Below are 25200 nucleotides of genomic sequence, written 5' to 3' on the forward strand. Positions count from 1 at the left end.
AGTAAATTTGTTATTTATAAAATGCAAGTTTTCCTGGGGTTAAAGGTGATAATGGTAGAAGTTAGAATAGTTGAAAATATAATCTAGTTGAAGTCCCTCGCGCATCATGGGTCAATATAAAACTAGCATCAGTCTATAATACTCAAGTCTAATAAAACATTTTTGTCTGAAATTAATATATTTTTGTGGATAACATTTCTTAATTCAGGTTTTTCGAGAAAAAAACATTTTTTGATAATAATACATACATCCATTAGACAAGGAAAATGCACCTGAAAATACTTTTTTGTTTGTATTGAAACTAGCGAATTAGCCCCTAGAGTTTGCCCCAAGAGGTAATTCAAAAAATTTAACCAACCACCAACCAACAAATTTGAAATTAACTGCCTAAAAAAATTAAGATTTTATTTATTTTTTTTTGGGGGGGGGGGGGGGGGAGTTCTGGGTGTCCCACAACGGGACCAGTAGATATATTCCCTGAAGAATAGATTCCAATCAGTTCTGTGGTTACCGAGATCTTAAGCTTCAGACGGACGGACGGATAGACACCGAGCTACTTTGTATTATAGATATCCTATATTTTTCGATAAATTAAACATAAATTATAAATCTTTTTTTAGGTGGCTATCTTTCCTTTCGTTATAAATTCCCTTCCTTTTACAATTACATACTTGTAAATAAAATAACATGAGCTAAAATTTTATAAATGAGTATTAAATAGAAGTAATGGGTATAGTCCCTTTCGTGGCAACGCCTTTTAAAGGGCGTTTCGTCATATTTTCACTGTAGGTTTTCACCAATTTCTAGCCCCTGCGGTGGGATCTGACCTTGCGGGGCACTCACCTAGCCTATAATAACCTATACTGTGAAAATACGACGAAACGCCCCTTAAGAGGCGTTGCACGAAAGGGATAAATCCCGAAATAACTTAATACTGTCAACTTGTCAGATGTTTGGAACAATATGTCCTAAATTAATGCTTTCACAGTGTTTTTATATTAAAAGTACATTGTGGATGGGGTTATTGTTATAATAGCCAGCTGGAAGGACAATTTTATAGAGTAGGTGAAAATATGGTGCAACATCCATGTAATGATATATCTATTCTTCAAGCCTAAGTAGACCACAACCCTCACGAACCCTTGCCAAAGTCTTGACAAAATCTGAAAGACTCCAAAGGAAAGTCCAACTCATACCCTAGACCCTTTGGTAATATACCTCACCCCACCTTAGTAATTTTTGTGGAAAGCTTTATAGAACAAGCTTTGTGTGTTAATAACAAATATTTTATATTTAAAAATGCAAAAATCTATCACATTGATGATAATATGAATCACATTCAATTTGTTTGTGATATAAAATCACATTTAAGACGAAAACAATACAGTCTAGGACTCTACATGTTATTTTTAGAAAGTAGCATTAATGAAATTAAATACATTAGGTATATGTCAATGCTTTCGTAAAATTCTTTTATAAATCACAATATTTAAAGTCACCAGATCTATATTATATAATTACTTTAGTGGTAATTATCTTTGCATTACAACTCTTAACATTCCCAACAATCATATTTGCTATTGTGTCTTTAAAAACTGCGTGGAAACGATTGCACACCAAATCAACAACTGTTTCAAATTTCAATTCATAATAAAACAAGGGTGTTGTTTTCAATTTACGGGAACAAATTTTAATAAAAGAAATAATAAAATAGAATTGGTAATTTAGTAACTATCCCACCAATTAATAGTAAATAATATCTTGTAAAATATTTCAATATCTGTTTTATTAATAACGATTAAAGCCTTATTTATATAGTAATTTAATCTTCTTCAATATTTAGGTAGTACATACAAAATATAAAAAAATCTTATAATTTTCAAGAAAAACTATATCATTCTCCCTTGCAAAAATAATTTATGAAACTGTAAGTATTGGTTTATCAACCATTTTAAAAATTCAAAGAACGCCACTTTTTGTGACTGGTTAAAAATGATTCAATATATTTTAAATTCTGGTGTCTTATCTTGACATAAAATGATTTAAATAAGTGCATCCTGTTGATAAAATGTAACTAAAGTTTAAAATTAAATTTTCACAAATAACAATTTTCAGGTGTTTTATAATCCTAATTGACATTAAATTAAATAGAATATTTTTAAAAATATTTAAAACTAGATTTTTCATTTTTGTTAGTAAAAATATTTTTAAATTATTGACTCTAGTTGTTTTTTTTTTATAAAAAATTCCTATCATGGATACTAATAGAAGCTAAAAAATCTTGAAGGTTTATCCAAGTATAGAGCAAAACTTTTTATATCTTTATTAAAATCCAGGATTCAATAATCAATGTCAATTAGTTTAAAATTGGCCAACTGTCATTTTGTTGTTCAGTTAACTGTAAAAAAAAAATCATTTTATTATAAATTATTTTGTTGCCTTAATATAAAGCAAAAAATAAATGCCCCATAACCAAACTATAGAATAATCTTAAGTTTATAAAGTTGCCTTTAATTAATTTCAAACCAACGAAAAAAGTAATGATAATGGATGAGTTTGTGGACAGTATTTAAGACAAGTCTAGTCCAAAACAGGAGCCACGATGTCAAAGCGATGTCCCCGATAAAACAGTGGATGATATATTATTGATGTACATTTCTAATGATAATAAACAAAATTTCATATTTTCTAGATAAAAATTATCGGTTCAAAAGTTTGAACACTTATAAATGGATGAAATTTTTATCTTCCATCAATAAACAAGGAAGTGTCAGTCATATTTACTTAAAACCGGTTACACTCATGCCATGCTAGCCATAATCAGAGAGTAAATTTGCTACTTTGGGCTATTATATTTCTTTTGTTTTGAAATTCCCATATTTTTTAGAGTGTAATATTCATAAGCATTGATAGTTCGTAATCAATTAATATTGAAACAAGTGTCACTTTATATCAATCAAATATCAAAAAATCTAATCCGTTTTAAACCTTGTTATACATATCATATACTGGTAATTTGAAATATAATCAAAGTACTTATTTCGCAAAAAAATCAGTTATTTTTGTTTGAGCCTTTTTAGTTTGATTAACTTCTATTTGAACGGTGGAAGTATTTAAAGTGTACTTCAAGCTTTCTGTTTCAACATCAATAACTTCCATAACTTGTTGAACCTTAATATTACTTCTACTTGTATCAACATTTCCGTTCGGAGTTTCTTTTGAAGAATAGGATGTGTTAGGATCTAAAGACCTTCCCTCTTCCATTCGATTCACAGCCTCAAAATTAACTTCATCATGGTGAATGGTGTCTGTATTGTTATCAGCGTTTGTCGATTCTTCCTTATTTTTATAAATGGAAAGAATATCATCGTCGTCTTTGTTTGCAAATACTTTTCCCGCGCTTATTCCTTTTTTGGCACCATTTTCTCTTCCCGCTGTTTTATTCTCAGATTTGTCGCCAAAATCCAGCTCGTCATCAGTATCAACTAGATAGTTTTCAGCGCCGTTAGTTTGACTACTACTACAACTTTCTCCATCTAAAATTAAATGATGTTATTGTGAATAGTGTACTCATGTATTAAGAAGAGATACAACTATGCAGCGTTGCGGAGCCGTTTGATTTTGGCGCGGCTCCGCGGAGCCGTCTGTGAAAACAACGGCTCCGGCTCCAGCTTAAGCTCCGGATTTGGCTCCGGCTCCGACCTAAAACCAAGAAAACTCAACATATTTTTTTACCAAGTCTATTTTTAATAAAAGTTTTAAAAGTTCAATTTTTGATAAAAATGGACTTGAAAACTTAAAGGGGCATTTACACACGACACAACAGAGTTACCAAATTATAAAACCCGCGACCGTTGCTCAACACGTAGTGCATCCGCTCGTCGTCGGGAAGGTGATAGGTTCGAATCTCGGTCTGACACCGCGTCATAACTAAAGACGTTAAAAATGGTTCCCACTGCTACTATGTCAGATGCGCGACGTAAAAAGTTAGAGTGGGGGAATGCCTTGGCCCAAAACAGGCGCAACTCGCTACCATGCACAGTTGGGACTTCTCAGACAAAGGTCGTGCATCTCAGAGAGTTGGTTGTCTGATGGGTGATTGGACGCTTTACACCGCAATCATAAGTATTGTATGTATGTTCCAAGGTGCGTGGAGAGGTCTAGTACCCGAAGCGACACCTTGCCCCCTAGAGTCTTTAACACTTTTTACCAAATTATAAGTAATAAAAAATCTCTTAGTTTTAGGGTTGGGTCGGATACTTTTTTGGCCGGATACCGGATACCGGATATCCGGCTGATTTCAAATGCCGGATATCCGGTAACCGGCCGGATATCCGGCCAACGCCGGATATCCGGCAAATATCCGGTTATCCGGCCAAATTACCGGATAACCGGCCAAATTACCAGATATTAGTAGTAGTAAAAAAAAAATCTTATAAAAATTTACATAAAGTTAAACTTATTCAGAAAAAGTGTTCTTCTAGCTTCAACAATAAGAAAATTATAGCCATTTAAGATTTTAAAAAGCTGAGATTTTTGGTGTAAAGTGTAAAAAATTATAGAGCCGGATATCCGGCCGGATAGTTTCAATATCCGGTATCCGGCCGGTTATTGAAAATGGCCGGATATCCGGCCCAACCCTACTTAGTTTAACTGACCCGGAGCCGGTGCTGTTTTTTTTAACGAAAATAACGGCTCCAGCTCCGGCAAAATATGGCGGCTCCCGGCTCCGGAACGCTGCAACTAAGGGAAAATTTGTTTACGATGTTTGCTTTATCTTTTTCTAAAAAAATGACAAAATTAAATTAGTACCTAATTCTTAAACTATAAGGTTTTTTTTCAGAAATCCGCAGTTATTTTAAGGAATTTTTAGTAAAAAAAGTACGTATCCTATTTCAATCCTGCCTAATTAATGAAACTAACAGTGAAGCGATAAAGATACTTCACTTTAGCAATGCGACCTCTTGCTGACTCAACGAGGTTAAGACCATAAATCATTTTAACAATATTTGTTTGAAATTTTCCTTAATATCATTATACACCAGGTGGCTGAGGTGAGCTATAATAAATATGAAAGCTGGATAATAATAAAAAAAATTAAATTGCTGGTCATAAACCTGTGTCTAATGACTAACATTGCAAAGGGGGACGGAAGTGATACTTTTTGAAACCAAAAAGTCAAAGAACTCAACTAAATAAAAAGTTACAGCCGTGAGTTTGACATGGCAGTTGCTTTAAAGAGTTTCAATAAAATATGGAAATAATGGAACTGTGAAGAAACGGCGATTTTTTTACTTTTTTCACCAAATTAGACAATTCTAAATCATCTGAGATAAACTTTTTTCCATAAAAAGTTTCCTTCTATTTTCACGTGACACTTGTAATATTTCAAACATGTCAATATTAAAAAAGTGTCAAAATAAATTTAAGGAAAATTTTAATGAAAACAAGGATGACAACATCCATAAAAGCGAAGCTCTGAAACTGAAGGACAAACTGACATTAACACTTGTATAGTGTCAGATAATCAGAATATAAATGAATAAGAGTCAAAGCAAAATTGTGAGTAATTTGTTGAAAAACTTCTTGTTTCAGGATAATGTTTACGGACATACTTACATTGTTAGGACTTGATTATAGAGTTGCTTTGCTTATAATATTGTACTTTGTTGTCCCAGGATTCAATATACCAAAAATCCGAACAATCGGATCACTTAAAAATTTGTTGTTAAAAAAGTAAAAAATCAACATGTTTTAAATAAACGTACAGACATTCTGGAAATTACTATAGAGTTGCTACACTTTCTAAAGCGTACCTAACTACCACAGGAATCACCATGCAAAGTTAGGATAATTCTAACACGCATAAATTAACGAAAAAAACTATCCGTCTCTGACGCACGAAAGGACCGACCCTGATTATAGAAAAGCTTTGCTGTAAAAAAAAAGTTTAACTCAGCAGATTGAAAGTTGTCTAATATAGCGAGGAAAGGCAAAACAAAATTTCGGCGGGAAACGGCGGTTCTGCCGCTGTTTCTTCAAAGTTCAATATTGTACCTCTATAAAGCAACTGCCATGTCAAATCTCAGAACTGTAACTTTTTATTCAGTTGAGTTCCTTTGACTTTTAGTTTTGGTTTCAAAAAGTGTCATTTCCGCCCCCTCCCTTTTTATAAACATTCATAATAGCGATGGATATAAACCAATGTGCACCTAGCTTTTTAAATGATTTAAAATCATCACAAATCCTTTTGATACTAGGTACTTAAAATGTAATTTACTACCCATCATGACAAAATTATATAAATTATATTACCTTGGGGAGATAATTTCATTTCAATAAACTGAAAAACCGTTTGCGACCTTTGTCGTCTAAAAAATATTATATTTTTTAAAGATTTACAAACTTGATAAGAATAAAAAAAAAAATAAGGGTATAGTCCCTTTCGTGGCAACGTCTCTTAAAGGGCGTTTCATCATATTTTCACAGTAGCTTTTCTCCTTTTTCTAGACCCTGCGGGGGGCTCTAACCATACGGAGCCAATTGCCTAACACTGCGGGGCAATCACCTAACCCAACTAAACCTAACCTAACCTAAAATAACCTATAAAAACTAATATGAAAATACGACGAACACCCCTTAAGAACATTTTACATGTTTAGGGTCGGTCCGCAATTTATTCATGAAATACTGCCTTTGGTATTTAGTAAATTTGTAAAAAAGAAAAGATCGTTCAATATATAGATTTAGTCTATTCTATTTATGCGTTTACAACTTTACAGAATATCAGAAAACAAACAAAATAACCTGTTTTGATAAGTTCTAAGAACATTGAATAGTTTTGCCACCGTGATCTGTTTGTCAACAATAATGTTGTAAACTCTCCATCCTTCCCTGAAAAGGTTAAGAATTTTAATGTTGGGCGAGACAGTGCACGCATAAACTTTGGAATATCATAAAATTGCATCTGTACTGATTTATAATTTCAAAATTAACATTAAGTTAACTTAGAGGGAAAAGAAAGTACTGTTTTGTTGTTACGTCATATTCAAGTTTTTTGGCTTAAAAACTTGAAGTACTTTTATTGATTTTTCTTTGGTTCCAAATAGCATAGTCCAGCAGCCGCGCAGTCCCACATGTCATATTTAAGCCGAATGGAAATAAACATTTTATGACAATCAATCCATTTAAAAAAATCTGAGCATTCAAACGGGTTTAATTTAAAGCGGCTAATGCGAAACTGCCGAACCCCAACCCATAGGACCGAATTTTAACCTACTGAAATAATTTAATTTTCATATAAAATTTTGTTAATTGAAAATAACTTTTCAAGTGAGATTTTATACAATCTTTACCAAAAATCTTTTTAAAACTGACCTGACCAATCCTTTATCTCCAAAAGTAAAATAGCAAAGTTTTCTCCCTGTTAAGACGCAAGCCAACAGCTGCACAAGAAACTTCAACCTTAAAAACACTTGTTCGTATGTACAACTTTGATATAATCAACATTAATAGTGTCTATACAGCTTTTTGTATACATACAAATTTTCTCTGTCTTAATCACTGAAAACTTGTGCTGACCTAAAGAATCAAATAATGTTTGGAAAGCTTATGTTAATCTATCTTTAAGAGTTAGTAATTAAACTAGTCTTCCTAGATATTGTAAACATTTGATGGACATCGCCTAACTATAGGAAAGCTGCGCTGTTAAATCCCATTCATGAAATGTCAAACTCTACTGACCAACAAATGTTTTAAAAATTGAAAAATCTGGCAAAAACAAGATATAACTAGATTGAAAGATAACACGAAACACGTATTTTACTTCATGATATACATTTTATTATACGTGCTTTTCTAATACTTTTTATATTACTAGCGGCTTCGCCCCCAGCACCTGAGAGATCTATATTCAAAGGAATATGAAAAGGCAGAAAATAAAGCTTAAATTACTTTTAAAAGTTTTTTTTCGTAAAAAAAAACTACCCTAAAACCATCCCGGGACCTATGAAAAGCTTCAATTTAACGAAAACAATATCGGTTAGATATCCTTCGCTACAGACAAAAAATCTTACTACTTTGTAAAAAGGATTCAAAATGCAAGGATATATATTTTTAACTCTTATTTTATACATCTGATGATCTATTTAATAGTGAAACAATTGTATTCCATCAATAAAAAGTTAAAGAAATAACCTGTGTTTATAATACAATAAATACTTTGTAAAATAATATAAACAATCAATAAAGAAAGGTTAGGTAATTGCAAAAATATTGTATAACAATCCAAACTTTTATTTAAAAAATATGGGGGGGGGGGGTTATGTGTGGTCAGCTAAGTATAACTGGTAAACATTCTTACTGTGGGTCTCCTTGAAAAGCTCCGCATCCCCAGTTTCCAGTTGCAACCCCATTCAATCTGTAAAAAATATATTTTATCTCTAAACAAGATTAGTTCTTATAAAATTGTAAATTAAATAAAAGCTGACTGTCCCTTCATTTTTCGCCGAGTGATTCCTTAAAAACTGGGCTGGAAAGTATAATTCTACCTTTATTTTTACACAAATGATGTATATTTTGGTCTAAATACGTTATTTATATTTTAGTTCTTATAATATTTGTGAAAAAAAGCCATAAACATTTTTACAAATAAAATATTTACATAAAAAAGATCAAATACGACCATAACAAACAAAGCTGAAAAGTCAAAATCTAGCCATTACAACGAAATTTTCAATATACCAGATAAGTCACTTATTAATATGCTCTTTGACAGGGGAATATTCACAAAAAAAAACTTAATTTTCATCTATCATATAAGCCATGAACATATATTTTTAATATAGATTAAAGTAAAAATCATCAAATTTCAACTTCAACTAAAAAAACGGTGAAAATATGTTATATTCAAGATGCTCATTGATTATGAGAACCCTAATAAGAAGTTTCAGCCGTTAATCCTGATAATATACGATAGAATCATGTTTTCCTTTCTTTGACGTACTAACTAATTGAGTTATAGAGTGTTTTCGCAACTAAATATAAATTAAAATGATTGAATCACCTGGAAATATTTTTGTTGACTGGAAGGAAGCCAACAAATGCTTTGTTTAATTCACGTATCAACTGTCTCTCTTCATATTGTATCTAAAAATAATTTATGTGTCTAAACTAAATTTGACCAACAGAGGAGCAACGCTTTACCATACACAGTTAGGACTTGCAGACAAAAGTCGTGCAATCATATGGTTGGTTGTCTGCAATAGATAGGCTCTCAGTACCTTGGGAACCTACTATTAAATACTGGTACTATGTTGTCTTTATAAATTGAAAAATGTTGAACTGACCTTTGGATCCTGTCTGAAAGAAATAGCATCCATTGCCACTATCGTTGTATTTCTTCTCCTAAAATCAATCCTTAAATCGTTACCTATTACCTACCTTTTTTAGATAAATTATTCTTTAGAAAAAAACAAGCGTAAAAAATGAACAAAATTGGATACAAATTCGGAATCGGTCATTTGAACATCTAATAAATCTCACAAAATTTTTAAATAATAGCTAAATTTCTTAAAACTTAATATAACTTAGGAAAATAAATCAGTTATTTTTTTCTCTCCAGCTGAAATTGGACAAAAATATTTTGTACACAAATGCTTATTACGTGTATTTTGTCAAATTAAAGCTGAAAAATGTATAATTGTCGTCAAAAGGAATAAATGCAATTATTTGACAAAATAATGATTATTAAATTACTAAATCAAAATTATAAAGTAACTTTTGACAAATACGACAGAAAATAAAATTGAAAAGATAATTTTGAAGCATTAATCCCTGTTGATATCAAAAGATGTTTTATCTGTAAAATTTCCAGCATAAGCGTAACTGTCTCCATATCCTTTGTACCTTAAAAAAGAAAAAGGACGATTGATGCTTTCCCTTTCTATCGAGAATTTTTCTCTGTCTATCCCCTTCTGGTGGCAATAACTGATATAACATAACCTAACTAAAGTAATCAAACAAAAATAAAACTACCCCCCCCCCCCCCCACCCTTTTGTTTTCAATTTATTTCATTTAAAGGAGGGATGGAGGGGAAACACACCAAGAGGCACTAAAGAAACAATTTTAGAGTCATGATAATTTATAAATATGCTTCGAGTATATGATTTGTTATAAAGTATAGCTAAAAAGCGAAATAAATCCAAAATAATATTTGGGGGACAGACAAAAAGGTTGTCAATTCTACTGTGTTGCAACCCCCAACTGAAATAAGCTTATGTGTTATTATTCGAGTTAACGATAACATAGACATTCATGTACAAAGTTGTATTTCTTTTTGCACTTATGAGGTAAAAATATTTAATATCTAAAGCATAATTTAACTGATAAGGAAGGTTCACCAAAAAAGCTTAAGGAAACTAACTTAGAAAATTGTTGAGCTCCATGCATAAAAATAACTTCGTTGTCCTCCAATTTCTCCGTAAACAACCTAAAAATAAGGTAATGTGTTTTTAAATAAGTTTTAAAGGGGGGAGGCGGATGTGCCACTTTTTGAAACCAAAAGTAAAACGTTCATGATCTCAGCCCATAAAAGAGTTACAGCTCTAAAATTCTGCAAAGTAGTTGCTGTTGTGGTGAACAATAAGGAACTGTGAAGAAATGGCGGCGGAACCGCCGCTCCCGCCGAAAACCACCGTTTCCCGCCGAATTTTTTTTTTTGCCTTTTCTCGCCATAAAAAACAATTTTCAATCATCTGAGATAAACTTTTTTTCATGAAAACTTAGCTTATATTTTCACTTGACACTTGTAAGATTTTACACTTGCAATTTTTTTTAATAATGACATATTTGAAATATTACATTATATAAGGAAAATTTTTATGAGAAAAAAGTTTTCTCAGATGATTGAGAACTGTCTAATTTGGCGAAAAAAGGCAAAAAAATTCGGCGGGAGCGGCGGTTCCGCCGCCGTTTCTTCACAGTTCCATATTGTTCTCCACAAAAGCAACTGCTGTGCCGAATTTTAGAGTTAGAACTCTTTTATGGGCTGAGATCATTTTACGTTTTACTTTTGGTTTCAAAAAGTGGCACATCCGCCTCCCCCCTTTTTGAAAAGTTTTTTAATGTTTTTTTTTAGTAGCGAAGCTACTCTATAATTTACTTTGTCTGTCCGTCCATCCGTCAAGATAGACAACCTAAAAATAAGTTAATGTTTTTTTCCCATGTCTACAATAACAAAATCCTCCAATGTTCATCTAATAATGTCATTGCAAATCTTTATTAGTGCAAACAGATTTTTAAAAAGACAAAAAAGATTGAATAAACAATAGGATGGAATCCAATTGAAGATAAATCACTATTCCTTAATTTATCTTTCATTGGCTGTCCCTTACAGAGATTTTGATAGATTGACATAGCGCAATATTTTAAAATATTTAATAGTACCTGTTTTTTTTTACAATGTACATTGAATGAGGTTATAAATATAAAGTACATATGTAGCACAAAATATTTTTTTTTATTTTATTAACGTTTTGTAAAGTATCTCTCCTATCTCAGTGTTGTTTTGTTTAAGTTTGTATTTGTTCTGTTGTAGAATAAGTTACAGTAAGTGATCTAGCGATCATTGAGTGACTGCCAGACAGTAGGACGAATGTACGGACAATTCACAGAGTAAATCTTAAAACTTAACTATATCTTTATCCGAAATTAAATATGCGTTATTAAATTTTTTTTGTAGCGAGGCAACTGTAATGCTTAACCGTCTATTTTCCCCAAATATTGTTAGCATCAATCTATATTTGTTTGATTGTGTATTGTATTCGTTGCTTTTAAAATATTTCAATTACAGTAAACCTATTGTTTATTTTCAAAAGATTGATATTTAAGCAGCGTTGCAATGCCGTTTGATTTTGGTGCGGCTCCGGCAAAATATGGCGGCTTCACGGCTCCCGGCTCTGTCTCCACAACGCTGTAATTAAGTTTTGCCACTGGGTTATTTGTTTGTAAGAAAAGGAGGATTAAAGTATTGCTGAATTTAACCCACATACCCTTCATAAAAACTAATCATTAATATCCTGTTTTTATTCAATAGCTCTGGTCGTTTTAATAAAAAAAATATTTTACAGTTTTGAAAAATGATATAAAAAAAACATGTTTTGAAATTAATTTATTTGAAATTTTTAAGATAGCATAATGTAAACCATATACTTTCATGAAATGATGTGAAAGGCAGCAAACCTGGAAATAATAAGTTCTGGGCAAATGATGAATCTGATTTCCTCCTGTACCAAACCTTGTCCCAGGACACCGCCTCCAATTATTCTAAAAATAAAATAAATAGTTACAAGCGTCTATTAAATATCTTATTTATCTCTAATATTTCTCAAGTTATCTTTATGATTAAGTTATGTTTGATTCATTCTATATTGAATTTACGGGTCATGTGAAGGAAATGAAGTTGCGGGTTTCATCGTATTTTCACAGTAGCTTTTGAAATGTTATTTTAGGTTAGGTTAGGTGATTGCCTCGAAGGGTTAGGCCATTGGTCCCGCCGGTATAGAGCCGGGGCTAGAAATAGGAGAAAAGCTACTGTGAAAATACGACGAAACCCGCAACTTCGTTTTCTTCACATAAACCGAATTTACTTTGCATAGCATACTAAAAGCTGCACACAGACATACATCCTTTTACTTTTATTCAAGGATTAGTCAATTTGCAGACCAGTTTTTGAAATAAAAGAGTTTAAATCGTATCCAAATTAGTAACTTACTTGTTAGCGAAGTCTACTTGAAGCATTCCTTTACCTTCCTCCTCTATATATCCAGTACTAGATAACCTAATAAGAATAAAGGATGACAACATCCATAAGTAGCAAATCTCAGAGCTACTAAATATAGATGTTTAAACTATTGTTTATATTTGATACATTTTTTAATTTAAACGGTCCTTTTTGGTGTAGACAATCAGAGAAATAATGTTCTTTTAGTTTCAGATTCAGATTTAAGCCAGATAGAAGAACAACTATAAGCTCTTTAGATCTTCTTTACCTTAAAAGGTTTGTGGGAATATTAGAGGAGTTTGTAACCCAATTTGGGAGATCCTCTCGTTTCACAGCCTATAAAAGGAATAAAAATACATCATGAACCCTTTAAAGTTCTAAGGAAAAACTATTATTTCTTTTTTTACATCTTAATATAGAAAAAAATAGAAAATAGCATAAATAGGTAATATTAGGTACACATAAGCTCATCTTTTCATTTCGTTTCATAGCTTATTTCCATAAAATATCTTTAGCAGACTTGATAATTATTTAGAAATTCATACTCTTGTACTAAAGTGACTGTTCTACTAAAAATGGTTTTTACCTGTCTAGTAAAAGTTACAAGTCCAGTTGGCCTCTCTTTGATAATCTGTCTGAAAAATTAAGTTCTTCAGAATTGCAAGGCTAATGTTTTTCACTTTTCAAATACATAATATCCCTATCGCTATGAGAATCGTCAATGAGCAAACACAATAGATAGCACCTTATAGGTTCAATGTAAAAAGACATTTAAAATAAATAAATAGGAATAATTTATACCTAAAATTTTTAGTCAAATATTCATTTAGATTATTGAGCCAATTAATTTTATTCTTTTCAAATATAATAATTTGACATTGAAATTGATTATTAAAATTGCCTTCCTTAATTGTTATTATGCTTAAAATAGAGAAACATATGATTTTAATAAATCAATAACATTAAATTAAAATAAAAACAAAGACACTTGTACATAACTAAAGTAGCATTAAACAGCAAGCCACATTTTATAAAAATATATAAACAGAAAACTGGATTGTTTTCTCCGTCTTATTTGGAGATTAGTGTCTTAAGGTGGGTATTTTCCAGAAATCCACACACCCTGACCCAGAGGCGAAGCAACTCATTATTATTAAACTAAGGATTTGGGGAGACTTAAACAATCTGACTAGAGAACTTAAGCAAGCGCTCTATCCGTAACCATTACTAACCAATTATACAGTTAAATTACCTAAAATATGCCAGAAGAGTTTTAAGTTTTTCTTGGTGAGCCTCAGGTCGACGCATGTTCAAACTGAATAATCTAGAAAAATAACGTAGAATAATTTCGCTTTTACAACAAATAACCATTACTTTACAAATCTACAGTTTTGGGTAAAAAGGACAACTTTTAATTCTATGAGATTTAACCAGGACTAATTCAACCATATTTTACCCCCTTATCATAAACAAATTTTCATAGCTGCAAGACCGATTAACTATTAGACAATTTTAAGCATTATAACATGTGTTTTTTTACTAGATAAATATTTGGATGTTTATTTGTTCAAGATACTTCTAGTTTCTCCATATAGGTAGGAATATCAAAAATAAGAATAAACCTGTTAAAATTAATATCTGGATAATTTTTGTACTCAAAATTCTTTTTGTAGGTACTGTTTCTTCTAGAATATCAAAAATATTTATAAAATGAAAGATAATCAAAAGCTACAACATTTTTTCCCTAAAATTAATCTACCAATAATCTATTTGATCACAAATTAAATTGTACACTGTATGTCGATTTACCAATTTTCTTCACAATAGCGTTGTGTAGATTCAACAAAGGATAAATTATCTTCCAATTTAAAAAAATAATTGAAATTGAATTTTAAACAAATCTTACTTTACCTTGGAAAAGTTGAGAAAAATGCATTAGCTAGGAGGACGGAAATTTGATGTTGGGAGAGGGTAACACTTTGGCTCTATTATCATCCATCTCAAATTAAAGCATTTGATTTAGTTTATTACATTAAGGAAGATAACTTTCAAGATTTCGTGCAGGTTAGACAATGACTTTCAAAAATTAAAAAAAATTAATTTAAATTAATTGAAAAGGGAGAGTAAACTGAGAAAGACGTTTTATTTTCTTAGACATATTCTAGTACAAGAACTTGTAACCAAACAAAAAAATGAAAAATGATGAAAATTTGATTGTGATAATTTCCTTGTTAGCTGTAAGAAGAGGTATGCTTCCAGTAATGGCCTAAAATAAAAATCATTAATTATTAAATATTTAATATTATCAGGGCTCTTAAGGGATAGGGTAAATGGTCGATAAACTCATGCACAATCCTAATGATAATATTAAAAATTTACCTTTCTACAGATTAAATTATTGGTTGAAAAGCTTAGACACAGCTAAATTTGGAACCAACCATTCCAAATCCAGTTAAAGTATCCAAAGTTTCTGCGCCAACGCTTAAGATAAGGTGAATTACCAACTATCATGGAACTTATTCAGTAGCTTTGCTTTAAGATAGCTTTACAAACCTTCTCAATTCTGAAATAAGATTGCTTAAATTCCTATTTAAATTTGAAAGGATTAAACAAAAATCAAAACTCTATTTCAAATGTTTTCTTTTTATATTAGTTCTTTTTCACTTAGTATATGGTTTTTAAAAATTACTGGTTCGTATCACGTATTTCAATTTAGGGAAAAAATGATGAATAACATTCAGAACTTTTCTTGCCACATGACTTTTCAGTTTGTCATTGTATATAACAAGAACTATGGGAACACTTTCAGATAGTTTCATTATTGAATACAGAAAAACAAACAAATTTTCTCCTGTATATGAATATATAGCAAACATGAATATTAGAGTAAGAACCCACATACACAAGTGTCCTATTGAAATCATTGAATCATTTGAAATTTGCCACATGCTAGTATGGTCGTCCAATAATTCTAATTCAGCCATCTCCACATTATGATCGATTTGATGTGTAGTTCCTTCAAAATTGCTAGTTTCAGATAAATTATCCTCTCTGTTTGTTCTACTATTATCTTCAATAACTACATAAATATCATCATCTTTCATATTAATATCTATGAAGGGCTTTTGTAGATTTCCATGGACTACATGTTTATTGCCTCTTGATATATTTCTTAGATCCATGCTGTTTATTATTATTTCTTGGTTAGATTGACTCGTCTAATATTATTTGATAAATGCATATTTTTTTTTATGAATAGGTACGTAAAAAAAATATTTTGACTCAAAGTTTTTTTACTGGCTATTTGATGAAAATTACAACATCCTTATACTAAAGTAACAGGATGTTTGAGTGTTTGTGTTTCTGTGTGTTTGTTTGTACCGAAGGATCTCGCTAACCACTGAACCGATCGGATTCTCCTTAACAGGGTAGCTTGTCATAGGTCCCGGGAAGGTTTATAACTATTTTCTTGGGGGGTCAAAAATAGTTATAACCCCCCCCAAAAAAATGAAGAATCCCCCCCTCAAAATTATTTTTTTTTAAATTTTTTAACTAAAATTAAAAATTAAGGGGGGAGCACCCCGCACCCCCCCCCCCAAAAAAAAAAAATAAAAAAAAATTTCGCCCCCCCCAAATTTTTTAAAAACTTTTTCTTTTAAAATCTAAAATAAGAAATTGGGTTATCAAATTCGAATCCCCCTTCCTCAAGTGCCCCTAGAGGCCTCTAGGGGCGTAACCGCTAGTAAATTATATAAAGTAACAATAAGAAGCCAAAATACATAATTGCTGAATCAATAAAGAATAAAGATCATAAATGACTAAAAAGGTTACCTAAACAGTTTTTTCTCAAGTATATTTCCTCGCTTTTTTTTCAATGCAACAAAAATTTTTTTTTAGTGAAAATCTTGATCAACTTCACAAAAAAATCTTAAATGTAATAACAACAATAATTCTAAATGCATATCAAACCTTTAGTTTAAAGTAGTTAGGCTTTTTTATATTAGAATATTGACCAATGACAGGAACAGGAACTACAGCATTATTTTTCTGTCTCCTGGCTATTGTAAACACTTTAGGTCGAGAATTTTCAAAATTTCTTCTTTTAATATAACTTCCAATAGTTATAATTAAAACTAAAATTAGTAGAGAAACAGTGATAGATTTATTAAAGATTCTTAAAATCTTGTCAAATATATTAGGCTGTATTTCTTCCAAATCAAGATCAAAGTCCATAGTAAAGAGCATAGCCTTTGCAAAATCCGGGAAACAAGAATTGTAACTATAGAATATCTTAGCAAAGAAGAATGTAGTATAGGTAACAAAGTTGACCGAGTCAACAATAATAATAAGAAGATCATGGTTCATTGCTAGATAACTCACTGGATCACACACAAACAAGGCTTTTATTAGAAAGAAATTAAACAAATACAATAAGCCTGAGACATTTAACACTTTGGGTGTTAGTAAAGAACATATCAACTCTGAATTCAATGAATGTGAATCAATCTTGCTGAGCTTCAATATAAACACCAAGCAATGAAGTATATATCTGTGAGAGAGTGTTAGAAGACAAACAATAGAATATCTTGAAGCAATCATATGATTTAATGTTATATTTGCTGGAGGCCCAATCAAGAAAAATCCTGCAGACAAATGCTATTTAATCTTTTATCATCTATTTTGAGGCAGCTAAATGTCTCTGTCCGTTTGTCTAGATCTCTTACATTAATAAACTGAAGGAAAAAAAAATCTACTTTGATGATTAAATTATAGTGTTTAAATAAAAGTATTAAACAACATCAAACACTTTGCTCAAGTCTAAACAACACTCATTAAAACAAAAAGAGTTTTTCTACAGTGTTCGACCAGTTCCCCATAAAAATAAATACAGGAAAAAAGCGATTGATAATAATGCAATATTTAAGTTGAGTATTACGGTAATTAAAAGGTAATTATCAGTAATTAATGACTCTAATGCCCTTTAGGCATTTAAGTGTAGTTTATTTGTTTTAAATTAAAATCGTTTAGCTCATTCAAAAGTGCTCGAATTAAATTTAAATAGTTTCCTTGTATGATGATTAAAGTAGATGATGTGAAAGCGTATTGTATTGTGTCTATTAAAAATTTTACAGTAGGATCCCAATTAACTGGTAGCACAATTATCTTTAAAATACATGCAGTTAGAGGTTTATACAACCAAAATTTATATATTTAATTAATTAACAATAAATAAGCACGACATGGAACATTACCATTTCTACAAACATCATTTAATATGACTTTTTTTAAAATCTTAGTGAAGATTTTAATCAGTGATGGCAATCCGTCATATTTTTGGGCCGCATACGGATTCCGGATTCTTAAAAGAATCCGTCAAAAAAATGGCGGATTCCTTGCGGATTCTTATTTTTTTTGCGGAATCCGGATTCGTATTCCGGATTCTAGCAGTATTTTAAAAGGTTTTTTTTTTAATTAAAAAATAAGTGCTACATATGTCCTAAAAATTAATGTTCTTGGTGTTCTCTAAAATTCACTTTTGTTAATCGAACCAGATTTTAAAAGATTTTATATGTAATGATGATAATCTTTGCCTTCAAAAAGAGGCAGTTGAAAGAAAAAACTCCAGACGCTAATTTTAGCCTACCAATTAAGAATCCGGAATCCGCTATTAAAAAACGGATTCCGGATCCGGATTCGGATTCCAGAATTGGTCCAAAAAATGGGCGAATTCTGGATCCGGATTGCCAACCCTAAAAAGAACATTTCATTTTCCTACCATGTTTGTTAAGTCAAGTCCAGGTGGGATAAAACTTTAAATTAATAGAATTAGGTATTTTTTTTAAATTCTGTTTTGGTGCTAGTTGGTCTCACTAGATTTTTTGTTTTATTTCAAGACAAGGATGTGACATGATTACTTTTTTTGTAGATTTTTTGATGGGCATTGAAAATATGTCCTATTACAAAGAAATTTATTTAACTAAATTATTAAAGTAGCTTCTCTCTAATCATTGCATGTATGCCTGGTAGCATGCCACAACTATTATACTAAGCCAAAACTTCATAATTTTTGTAAAATTTCTATCTTTGTATTACATACGATTAATTGAACTTCTTTTCTCTGAAGTATATTTAATACTAAAAATTAGAATATTTAGCTAAATAAAAATCCGCTAAAATATAAACAAAAATCAATAAAAAATTATATAAAGAAAATATTTTATCATAAAAATTGTTCATATAAAAAAAACAAGGACAATAATAGTCAAAGAATAAAGGTAATCTCATCTTTAAACACGTTTTTATATAAAACAGCGAATGGAGGGAAAGTAAAGTTTATGAATATTAAACTACTTGTGCGTCTATTTCAATATATGGATATCCAGGTTTCTATGGGGAGAAGAGAAAAAATCAAAGTCAAGGGTTTTGTAAGAATTAAGTGAATGAAAGTAAATTTAATAGTGTAGCACACTTACATAACAAAGGTCTGTAAGTAGAAAGTAAAAAAGCACCAGAGCACTATAAAAAAATTGTTACCCAGACACGATTGAATGGGCGCTCGACCGGACGGACAGACAAACTTTTTGAGGACCATTGTTTTAGTAGTCCCAAAAATAAATCTAGAGTATATATGTATAACCAGACAACTTCCTTGATTCCCATGCCGGAGACCTTTTACGTCTGCTAGCAAATTGCTTTCTGTTCTTTTGTAGCAACTTGGCTGTTTTATATTCCCGAGTCTATTCGTTGCAGGGTGGGCATACAAAAAACACACCCAAAAAAACCCACCCAGGGTTTTTTAAAAAACCCATTGAAAAAAAACCCAAGGTTTTTTGGGTTTTTGAAAAAACATTGAAATTTCACGTTAAAATTTACAAATTAAACCTCTATTTACTCAAAGACTAGGATCTAATAACATTTTAAAGCAAATTTTATCTAAAAAACGTAAAAAAATATGAAGTAAGGGGGGGGGGGGGGGGGGTTTATGCAATCATCTCGTAATCAATAATTAAATGGCACTTAGAATTCGAATTTTGATCTGAAATTTTGCATGAATAATCCTTGGTAAGTCTATTTTCCCTAAATCGAACAAAAAGTTGGAAAAGTAATGCCTAACGGCTGGAAGCACAGATGTTTTGCCATTTTTCGGCTATCTTAAGAGCAAATTAGTCACAAAACCTATCTCCACATAACTTTTTGTCGCTCAAAAACCTTATCAAACGGTTCTAGCCGGTTGCTGTAGGTACTAGAAATTTTAAAAATGGTTATTGCTATCATTTAACATGAATTAAACCAAAATGTTTTCAAAAGTTGATTCCTACGTAATTAATGATGAATTAGCCTTCAAAATAGGCAAAAAAACGGCTAAACGGCTGAGCCGCCAGCCGTTACTTTTTCCAACTTTTTGTTCGATTTAGGGAAAATAGACCTACCAAGGATTACTCATGAAAAATTTCAGATCAAAATTCGAATTCTAAGTGCTATTTAATCATTGATTACGAGATGGTTGCATTACCCCCCCCCCCCCTATAAAAATGATGCTTTACTTATTGTTCAAATGTTTATGAAATTACTTTCTCTCAAAACTTAATTTCAGAAAACGCTTTGCTACTAAATTGATGATATATAAATTGTGTATATTACATAATCATAACTGATTTTTAAACTAAAACATAACAATTTATGAAAAGAAATAGTTACAGTGGCGTGCAGAGGGTTTTATTAAGGGGATGTAAAAAGGGGAATACCTTAATAATTTTTGGGAGGGGGGGGGGGGGGTGTTGTTGTCCCCCTTAATAGAATATTTTGTGCACCGTTGCTAATAAGGGTTTATAATTGATCGAAATGCCAGTTTTTTTCATTATCTATCTTGTTTATTGTAAAATCTTGCTTACCTTTTACCTACAACAACATAAACATTAATATTTCATCAATATATCAAATGTATTTGACTCCTAAATGAAAAAACCCAATAAAACCCGAAAAAAAAACAATAAAACCCAGGGTTTTAAGGGTTTTTATGGGTTGGGTTGGGCTTTTTTAAAAAACCCTGGGTTTTTCCCCACCCTGATTCGTTGATTTTCAAAGATCCAAATGGAAGTCGGCACAGGGTCCTCAGGAAGGGGACATACACTTGTTTAACCTCTTTCCACTCTATTTTTTTACTTTTATGTCCCATGAGTTGTACAAATGACAAGAAAACATTTTAAAAATTTGAATTTTTAGAAGAAGTGAAAACTATATGCCTTTTTTGCAGAATGGAATCACTGCAACAACAAGTCTTACCTTTGGACCAAGAAGACATAAGTCCACTATTCCAGGAAGGATTCTGAAACAAATAATCATGACAAGTTTAAATTTTGGTGTACCCTCACTTTCCCATATGAACAATTTAAATTGAGTTAGTTACTACTGCATTTAAAGCAATTTAACATCATATTTTAGTAGAGGCTTTCATAAAAGATTCTATTCCTTTAATATCAAAAGGAATGCTAATTCATATTTGTTGAAGTTCTTATATCCTAGGTATTATTTGATTTGCAGATCTCATTACCTGGTATAAAACATTTGTTTCTCATTTTCATCATCTAAATCTTCTAAAAGTTCTTCCAAGGCTTTAAAACTCCAACCGTTGTCATCAATAAATCTAGAATCAAAAACAAGAATTTCCTGTATATATGTATTAAAGGAATTTCTTCATTGCTACACACATTGAGACAATAAATACCAAAGTCTTACTAAACACACGGACACGAAACACAAAAAAAAACATTTTTACGCGATTATTTTCTATAAGATGGACAGGAGCAGAATAAGAGTGGGGGAAGTTTTGACACATTTGCGTAAACAGTGAGTATAGGCTTTATCTTTGGACTGAGAGGATAGGTTATTAGGGATAAAATCATTCTTATTTGATAAATTTTCCCAAGTTTTCCCAAGATTTTTTGGATAGGCCTCCAGGTTTAGGAGCTGCAGGACTCCAGGTTCAGGAGCTTTAGGCCTCCAGTTGGTCTGTGGACACGACAGGTAAAAATTTTTTTTTTTTTTTTAAAGATAGAGGTCAACTTATCAAACAAAATATGCATCTTTTTTTGTTCAAATATGTAAATAACATTTGAAAATATGCATATTTTGTTATATTAAATGACCTCTAACTCTTCAAAAAAAAATTATTTTGGTTTTTACCTGTCCAGAGACCACCTGGAGGCCTGCAGCTCCTGAACCTGGAGGACTATTCAAAAAATCTTAAAACTTGGGAAAATTTATCAAATAAGAATGATTTTATCCCTAATAACCTATCCTCTCAGTCCAAAGATAAAGCCTATACTCACTGTTTACGCAAATGTGTCAAAACTTCCCCCCCCCCCCCTCTTATTTTATCATATAGGTATCAGGTACCTTTTATTATACTTCATGACAGCAGTCTTAATCTCTCTTGCCAAATGACAAGAATCTTTCGTCCAATCCAAGGACTTCAAGGGTAACAGTGAATCTGTAATAACGTCCCATCTAAAATGATATTTTAAATGTTAGAACTGTATAATTGAAGTATTTCTATGATTTTACATGATCGCCGAATTTTCTAAGAAAGAAGAATATAACTTTCTGTGATCATAATGTATTAAAAGTAAAGAGAGGAGCTAGGAGATATGAAAGGGAATACACAGAAAGGATCATGTTTGCAAAGATGTTATTTTCTCTATCTTTTATTTGTAATGTTGCTAGGGTATGATACTAACCTATACATGATATCCCTCCCCTCAATGTTGACAGGGTATGATACTAACCTATACAAGAGTGTATCCCTCCCTTCAATGTTGACAGGGTATCTGCTCTCTTGTGACCATGGTAACCGGACATGACTAAACATTTTAAAATATTTTACTAAAATAAAAATTACATCACTGTTTTTAACTCATTACCAAATATTATAAAAATAACATATTTCACCCGTTCAAAACTAGAAATTTACCCAAGACTTTTCTATTTAAAGAAAAAGGCTTCCCTTTGAAGCAAATAAAGTCTTCAAAACGGTATTTAGTTATTCAGATATATTTTTTGTTACATTGAGAGAAAAAATATTTTTACCTAGAATCCCACTTATCTTGAATATACTTGGGATAGGGAGAAGGCACTTCATTTTCTCTAAAAAAAGACGTTTGTACAAAGAACCTGTCATCAAGTTCGGATAGGTATAGGAAAGGTTTATTGGGAGATTCCAACAAAACAAAAAGGACTAAATTGAAAAGATTATATTTTCTTGGAAAGTTGGAAGAGAATCATTAATCTTAAGCTTTAATAATAACCATTGCATTTTTTCCTCACAAATTTGACTAATAGGTATTTATTCAATTATTTTAACCCAAAAGATTTTTTCTTTTGGAAATGTGGTCCTTGAAAAACACATTTATTGATTTAAATGCTATTAAATTCTCCATAAAAGTTACCTCACAGTCTTGAGATCAATAAGAACAGTATGAGGCAGAGAATTGGAGGGTTGGTTGTCTCTTGTTGGCTGAATTGTAGGGAATTGAGAACCCACAGAAATATCCACTCGAGGTATGTTCTCAAGCTCAAGACCCTTACTTATTCCAACTCCTACATATTTCAGTAAAAAAGAGGGTATTTTTTTGCGTAATTCCGAAAAGTTGGGTGCTGCAAGAATCCAGTCAAATACGATTATTAGATCAAATTGATCCTAATTATAACCAAATGCATAGTGGTACGCGAAAAAAATACCCTCTTAATCATTGATCTGAGATCAACTCTGAAAATGATCTTCATGACATTCAAACATGATTAGAAAGGGGGGGGGGGGGGTAATGCAACCATCTCGTAATCAGTGAGTAAATGGCACTTAGAATTCGAATTTTGATCTGGAATTTTGCATGAGTAATCCTTAGTAGGTCTATTTTCCCTAAATTGAACAAAAAGTTGGAAAAGTAACGGCTAACGGCTGGCAGCTCAGCAGTTTATCCATTTTAAAAACTATTTTCAAGGGAAATCATCACAAAACCTATCTCCAAATAATACTCTATGCTGCTCCAAAACGTTTTCAAACGGTTCTAGCCGCTAGTTGCTGGTACTAGAAATCTAAAAATGTTTTTTTTGTATCATTTCACATGATTTAAAGCAAAAATATGTTTCAAAAAGTTGATTCCTAAATAATTTATGGCAGATTTGCCCTAAAAAAAGCCAAAAAACGGCTGAGCCGTTAGCCGTTACTTTTTCAACTTTTTTCGATTTAGGGAAAATAGACCTAACAAGGATTACTCATGCAAAATTCCAGATCAAAATTCGAATTCTAAGTGCCATTTGCTCACTGATTACGAGATGGTTGCATTAAAAACCCCCCCTTTAATTAATATTTTTAAAGGTCCATTATAAAAGCAAATAACAAATGATAATGCAGAAAAAAGCAGAAGTTACAGAAACCACTGAGTCTATCATACAAAATGTAAAAAGTTTAGTTTTCATCATTTTTAAGTTAATAAAATAAAGAAAATTTGTACCTGACTCAAAAGATTGTCTGAAAGGCTCTTGGCTTCCAAATAAATCCTTAACATTAGAATATACATGAATAAAAGTAGGATAACTTAGTTTAAAAATTAAAAAGAATTAAATATACATTGATTTATTCTATCCTATTACTGTAAAACATTCTACTGTTTATTTTTCATTAAATATTACCGGGGATTCTTCTGCTAAAAATTCCATTGATTCCGACTCACAGTTATCATTCTCTAAAACATAATATTTTTTTATATGCAAATTAAGTTTTCTTCCATTTTTCAAAAAAACAGAGGACGTGAATCAGTAAATTAATTCCATTTGAAATTGCCAAAAAAAAATTTGTGATGTAACTAAAGGGAAGTGGAGAAAAAAAGTTGGGTTGGGAGGAGAAAATTTTACTTAGAATTATTTGTCAGAATCCATGTCCTTAAATTACGTTGAATAATTCTACCACTCTTTGAAACAATGAGCTAAATATAAGATTCGATACATCATGCAAAATATAAATGACAATAAAATATTACACTAAACATTAAAAAAAATGAGGGAAAGAAAATGAAACTAGAAAGCGTTACAGGCGGACAAACTTATTTATGGTGAATTTAAGATTATATTATCCTATGAATCAAAATATGTTTACCATTCATTCTGAGTATTTTTCTTGCAGGTTGTAACACATCTAACTCATCATCACTCATTACTAAACAACTTTCTTATTTCCTGAGGGAAATTTAATAGTTTCATGAGAAGTATTTTAGCAAGTAACGGATGTATTGAAAATTTGAAAAAAAAACCTTTAAATTCTGATCAGATTAGCCATAAACAAATAGATATTCAGATGGAAAACAAAACTTTAAACATCATGAAACTATTCCCTTGGTCAATTTTTTTTATTTCTTAATTAGAT

At 31.2% G+C, this 25200-nt stretch overlaps 1 protein-coding gene across 3 annotated transcripts; it reads right to left on the reverse strand.

Moving 5' to 3' along the window:
* Positions 1-426: 426 nt before the first annotated feature.
* Parg (Poly(ADP-ribose) glycohydrolase) lies at positions 427-25066 on the reverse strand. Of its 3 annotated transcripts, XM_080180638.1 has the most exons (27): positions 24934-25065; positions 24471-24523; positions 24293-24338; positions 23228-23378; positions 22869-22925; positions 22568-22642; positions 22179-22289; positions 21334-21426; positions 21066-21108; positions 15010-15048; positions 14694-14767; positions 14405-14467; positions 14035-14106; positions 13369-13417; positions 13051-13118; positions 12774-12839; positions 12242-12325; positions 10425-10490; positions 9834-9906; positions 9348-9404; positions 9065-9147; positions 8363-8419; positions 7378-7464; positions 6808-6894; positions 6316-6371; positions 2989-3536; positions 427-1504 (listed from the first exon to the last, which is right to left on the reverse strand). In XM_080180638.1, exons 1-26 carry the CDS (start codon positions 24989-24991, stop codon positions 3037-3039), a joined length of 2268 nt encoding a protein of 755 aa, XP_080036764.1. In that variant the 5' UTR covers positions 24992-25065; the 3' UTR covers positions 427-1504; positions 2989-3036. The 3 variants fall into 3 exon arrangements, with proteins under 3 accessions (XP_080036764.1, XP_080036765.1, XP_080036763.1); XM_080180639.1 differs by having other exon boundaries at positions 427-3485; positions 24934-25066; XM_080180637.1 differs by having other exon boundaries at positions 427-3536.
* Between the last annotated feature and the right edge of the window lie 134 nt (positions 25067-25200).

The sequence above is a fragment of the Acartia tonsa genome, chromosome 13 (genome assembly GCF_053477335.1).
Source record: "Acartia tonsa isolate MP-2025a chromosome 13, ASM5347733v1, whole genome shotgun sequence".
Lineage (NCBI taxonomy): Eukaryota > Metazoa > Arthropoda > Copepoda > Calanoida > Acartiidae > Acartia > Acartia tonsa.